This window comes from Triticum aestivum, chromosome 6D (genome assembly GCF_018294505.1).
Source record: "Triticum aestivum cultivar Chinese Spring chromosome 6D, IWGSC CS RefSeq v2.1, whole genome shotgun sequence".
NCBI lineage: Eukaryota > Viridiplantae > Streptophyta > Magnoliopsida > Poales > Poaceae > Triticum > Triticum aestivum.
Window position 1 is genome coordinate 28627511 of NC_057811.1, and position 5760 is coordinate 28633270.

General features: G+C 46.0%; 1 protein-coding gene across 1 annotated transcript; it reads left to right on the plus strand.

Annotated features, from left to right (window-relative positions):
* Window positions 1-4055: 4055 nt before the first annotated feature.
* LOC123143244 (alpha/beta-gliadin A-IV-like) lies at window positions 4056-5269 on the plus strand. Its single transcript, XM_044562098.1, has one exon. It carries the CDS (start codon window positions 4224-4226, stop codon window positions 5103-5105), a length of 882 nt encoding a protein of 293 aa, XP_044418033.1. The 5' UTR covers window positions 4056-4223; the 3' UTR covers window positions 5106-5269.
* The last annotated feature ends 491 nt before the right edge of the window (window positions 5270-5760 follow it).

Sequence of the window (5760 nt, forward strand, 5' to 3'; positions counted from 1 at the left end):
GCGCGACAGGTGCTGGAGCCGGCGGTGCCTTGGCCAGGGGGACAGCGTTAAGGACGCCGTCGGCGCCGTGCTGCGAGGAGCGAGGGGACACGATGGGGTTGTCATCCATGGCGGCGGAAGCGGGACTGGCGACCTGCGCGAAGGGATTGAGCAGGTCGGGGGAATCTGGTACCATAGAGGAGAGAAGGATTAGGAGGAATAATTCACCACACTTTGATTAAGCTCTCGGTTGGGTCTTATGTATAGATTACAGGGCCAGGGAGATCACGGGGTGATCCACTACCTGGGATCGTGCGCCAGGATCACTATATGCGTGCGCCACGATTATATACACACATGCTACAACTAGTGTCTACGCAACTACGGTATAGCAGTACAATACAGTCTAACAGGGCAGCCACCGGCGGGGAGGGCGGGATCCACGCGGGGTGGCGGGATTTGGGCAGGCGGTGGGCTCGGGGGAGGGCGGTGGCAGCGAAGCAGCAAGGAGGGGCTGGAGGAGATGAAACGAAAGAGGTCGCGTGACACAGCGACAGCGTTGTCCAATCCCCGCGCTGCCGATTTAAAAAAAAGGTAATGATAACTCCCGAACGTTCGGGAGTTAAGCATGGAAACCCGAACGGGTTTAGATGGCAAGTTTAGTTTGCGTGAGATTAGGAAAACATGGCAATTTTCTGACAAAAGAAATGAAAAAGGATGAAGTTGCCATCCCTATCAACTAAAGTTGCCATCCCCTATGAACTAAAGTTGCCATGTAAAAACGTTCGGGACGAAATGCTCAAAATCCGAACGTTCGGAAGTTACTGGATTCAAAAAAATCCCCTTGCTGCCAATCGCTGGTCCGTTTCTTTTTTCGCCCAATCGCTAGGTGATGACGTGGCTATCGCGGGAAGGCGCCCTTGATGCGTAGTCGAATGGTTTTAATTAATAGGAAGCGAGTGCTTACTCTAGTTACTGAATTATGTACACCAAATAAAGCCATTTACACGTAGTTAATGACAAAAAAAGTTGATGTTTGCTACGCAAATGTGTAGTACAAATTAAGAAGTGCAAGATAAAAAAAAATGCTGGTCCTTGATTCGTTGTTGATCGTCAGCATGCCATCATCAATTTGTAGTTAATTATCATACAAATTGGCTCTTTCATAGAGTTGGAGACTAGCTCCTTTGATCAGCACGCGCTTAAACACAAACAGCACGTATATGTTTTGTCTCCGGAGTTCAATTCTTCATCGGCCAGTAAAAATGGCCCGACCAGGTAGAGGAAAAGGCATGTTTGTTAGTACGCCTGGAGGAAATGCCTTTGATTAGGGCATCTTCAACAGCGACCAGTAAATTTCCTCCCGCGTTCGTCCACGGATAGGGGATCAGTCCGCGGATACGAATACAGGAATCATCCATCCAACGCTGTCCGCGTATATTTCAAACACATTTTTTTTAAAAATAGGATGAAATTCATGCAAACACAATGGATTTCATACAAACCGGACAAAAATGTTTACATTTTGGACATTTTTTTTTACTAAAAACTCTACAGCCGGCGCCGGCGAATATCCACTCCGGCGACATGGATACCCTTGACTAGTCTACTGCCGGCCGCAGCGGATCTCCGATGTCGTCCCCATGTCCGGCAGCTATGAGCCCTAGAGGTATATGCTTCAGCGCAAAGAGCGGCTCGCCTCCCTACCGCTCATCGGAGTGGAACAACCAGCTGATGCTTCTGCCGATGGAAAGGGTCCCTACGCTACACGGATTAGAGTTGGTTTTGGGCTGGGAACGGCGGTGGCCTGCCAGAGGGCAAGACACCGACTGTGTATGCTGGTGTCACCTGGTGTGGCATTCGTGGGACCCAAGCGGCAGCGCCTCCTCGATGATGGCGGCGAGCGCGGACGTGTTGGACACCACCTCGTCGATGTCCGTGCAGCCCGCTTCTTTCTCTATAGGAAGGACGCGGTTACGCTCGCGTTGACATCGGATGACTCGGTCACATGCACGGGAGGGGCGGTACGACATGGCATCGCCAATGGCAGCCATGATGCCCGCGCCACCGTGCTCCCTCCCAGTGCCGACCTGGAGCAACTTGCCACTCCTCGGCTCGTGACCGGTGGGCTTGACGGGCCACCTAGCCATTTTTTATGCCAGACAACTCTTCTTCCTGCTCGTCAGATGTCATGGATAAAACTGTTTAAGGAGGAAAATGATGAGTGGACGTGTGATGCGGTTCTTGCCCAACATCTGACATTGTTTAAATAGTGAGGGGACACGAGAGGAGCCAACCGGCGTTCTGTTTAATGCCAACCGGCTCGCGAACGAACATGTGGCCGGAGTAATTATCCTGGCACACACGAGGGTTTTATGGTGGAAGGCGGGCAGTCTGCAGGAATGAGGCGAGGATGTGTGCTTAGCCGGCGTGCAGCAGGCGGTGCCCTCGGCCGGCGTGCTGCTTCCATTGCGGAGGCAGTGAAAGGTCGCGTCCGCTCTGCAGCGCATGAATGCGGGCAGCTGGCGCAGAGCGGGAACGCGTGTGGGCGAGGGAGGAGGGGGTTTGGGCGGGTGGTCAGAAGAGGTCGTGGGTGTTGTCCGAACGCCTGCAAAGCCCCCCTCCATGTTTGTCTCCAGTTTGCGGGAGAAAGTACGTCCGGACCGTCTCCAATGGACCAATACAGGCCCGCATTGGATGGCACAACACGTCCGGACGATGTGGTCCGGATGGTTGTGGACAGTTTAATTGAGGGTCGGCGTTGGAGATGCCTTAGAGTTTATGAATCCATTGTGTTTTTCTAATCATAAAAAAGCACTTACAATAAGTTATAAGGAAAGACACGATTATATGTTAGGTTCAGACTCCAGCTTTCGTTTTACATATGCTTTATTCATCCGACTGATTCCAATAGAGTGAGCCTAGCGTTGTTTTTCTGGAAACTCGCGGGATAAGGAGACATGCATACACATTCTTTCAAGCAAATCACATCCATTTTTTTTAACTCATTTTTCTTCTTTTAATAATATAATAGATCATTTATATTTTTTATCTGAAACAGTTGACGTGTAATTTATATTGTAATCTGAGGATAATGTTTGGATTTTACTTTCAAATATATTTGAAATGGCCATGATGGAATCACATCCATTTATTTTATTATTATTTGAATTTGATCCAAAAGATAAATAATGAGTAGAGGTCATGTCAACTTTTCTGAGAACTTTGCTAATCAAAATATAAATTGTATTTAAAAACATCTATTTTTTAGCACGCATGAAAAACATAACACGTATCTTTTCACACATAATGAACGGTTGTCATAAGAACTCATGCCATGCCACAACCTCCCTCCGACCCTGCCAACATTGTTGCAGCTGCACTCGCAAGCCTTAGCGTAGATGATAATTTATACAATTTGCGTAAAAACAAAATAAGATCTACAAATGAATAGAAGCTAGAACGTACATTGGCATGCACACACATTGCAAGCCATACTAAGCTGATAAGTGTTAATAACTTGTATAACATATACAACACTTAACACAAGTAAAAGCAATTTGATGAGTCATGGTCTATCAAAGCCACATTACTAGTCTAATCCATCTTAACAGGTCACACATGATTAAAATCTTGTTTGTGTGCAAGTCAAGCTTATCTAGTTTACATGTAACAACTTGTAGAACATTACAAAATTTATGTTTGCTAATAACTTCTAGAACACTACAACACTTGACATGTAAAAGGAATTTGATGAGTCATGGCCTACTAAAGCAAGTTATATTACTAGTCTTATCTACCTTAACAGGCCACACAAGATTACAAACCAAGTTCTGTGCCAGCCATGCTTATCTAGTTTATGCGTAACAATTTGCAGAAAATTACAAACTTAGTTTCAGAAAAATAGGCAATCTAGATTAGTGTTTGAGCTGTAAAGTGAATAAAATGAGTCATGCGTGTTATCACACCTTTTTGGTTGTGGAATGATAGTGCAACAACAAGGAACTTTAATGACCAGTTCAAGAATACACTTGTAAGTAGTGCCACCGAACACAACATACCAAATTATGATTTTGAGAAGCATCCAAGCACTTCCACACAAGCAAATGCCAATTGTGAAAGAGATCATGCCATGGCAGCTATAAATAGGCCCGTAGCATGACGATCATCCTTCCTCATCCATCATTCTCATAAGTAGAGCGCATCATTTAAGCCAAGCAAGCAGTGCTCAATACAAATCCACCATGAAGACCTTTCTCATCCTTGCACTCCTTGCTATTGTAGCAACCACCGCCACAATTGCAGTTAGAGTTCCAGTGCCACAATTGCAGCCACAAAATCCATCTCAGCAACAACCACAAGAGCAAGTTCCATTGGTACAACAACAACAATTTCCAGGGCAGCAACAACCATTTCCACCACAACAGCCATATCCGCAGCCGCAACCATTTCCATCACAACAACCATATCTGCAGCTGCAGCCATTTCCGCAGCCGCAACTACCATATCCGCAGCCGCATCTACCATATCCGCAGCCGCAACCATTTCGACCACAACAACCATATCCACAACCGCAACCACAGTATTCGCAACCACAACAACCAATTTCGCAGCAGCAGCAACAACAACAACAACAACAACAACAACAGATCCTTCAACAAATTTTGCAACAACAACTGATTCCATGCAGGGATGTTGTATTGCAACAACACAGCATAGCGCATGGAAGCTCACAAGTTTTGCAACAAAGTACTTACCAGCTGGTGCAACAATTGTGTTGTCAGCAGCTGTGGCAGATCCCCGAGCAGTCGCGGTGCCAAGCCATCCACAATGTTGTTCATGCTATTATTCTGCATCAACAACAACAACAACAACAACAACAACAACAACAACAACCGTTGAGCCAGGTCTCCTTCCAACAGCCTCAACAACAATATCCATCAGGCCAGGGCTCCTTCCAGCCATCTCAGCAAAACCCACAGGCCCAGGGCTCTGTCCAGCCTCAACAACTGCCCCAGTTTGAGGAAATAAGGAACCTAGCGCTAGAGACGCTACCTGCAATGTGCAATGTCTATATCCCTCCATATTGCACCATTGCTCCAGTTGGCTTCTTCGGTACTAACTGAGAAGAGAAGAACTCTAGTAGTAGACATATGATACACCGTTTTCTTAGTCCATGGTTTGGTCGTTGTAGCGGTGAAAAAATAAAGTGACATGCAGTATCATGTAAGAACCCGAACTATACTAGTTCAAACATGGGAATAAAAGACAAACACATGTCTTGTCTACATATGATTGTTTGTTTGAGTTCCACTCATGTGCCCACTCACAAGTTCACCCCTAATTATATATATTATGCATTAAGTAGATATTTATGTTGCATTAATCTAAAGATAACAAAATGAGTCTGAAATTTGACTTAAATTGAAGTATTTCCTTGGACGTTCAAATGGAGTATTATTAAAGTAGTAAGGACTATCCACATCCTTGGCTTGCCCTTGATCAATTATTTCCAGAGAAGCATTCAATTCATCAATCAATTACATTGATTTTTGTGGCTGGTACTTCTCCTCAACATGAGTATATTCATCGCGGCTACTCCAAATAGGCATGAATGAGGTACCGGTGCTCTGGAGCACTGGTACCTAACTGCTTCTCATGTGAAGGGGTGCGGGCGCGGGAGAGGTGTTTTTGGTGGGCCAGGGGAGTAAGAATCGGCCGTGGCAGCGGTCCAGACGCCCACAAAGCCCCGTAGTTTGTTTTTGGTTTACAGGAAAATGC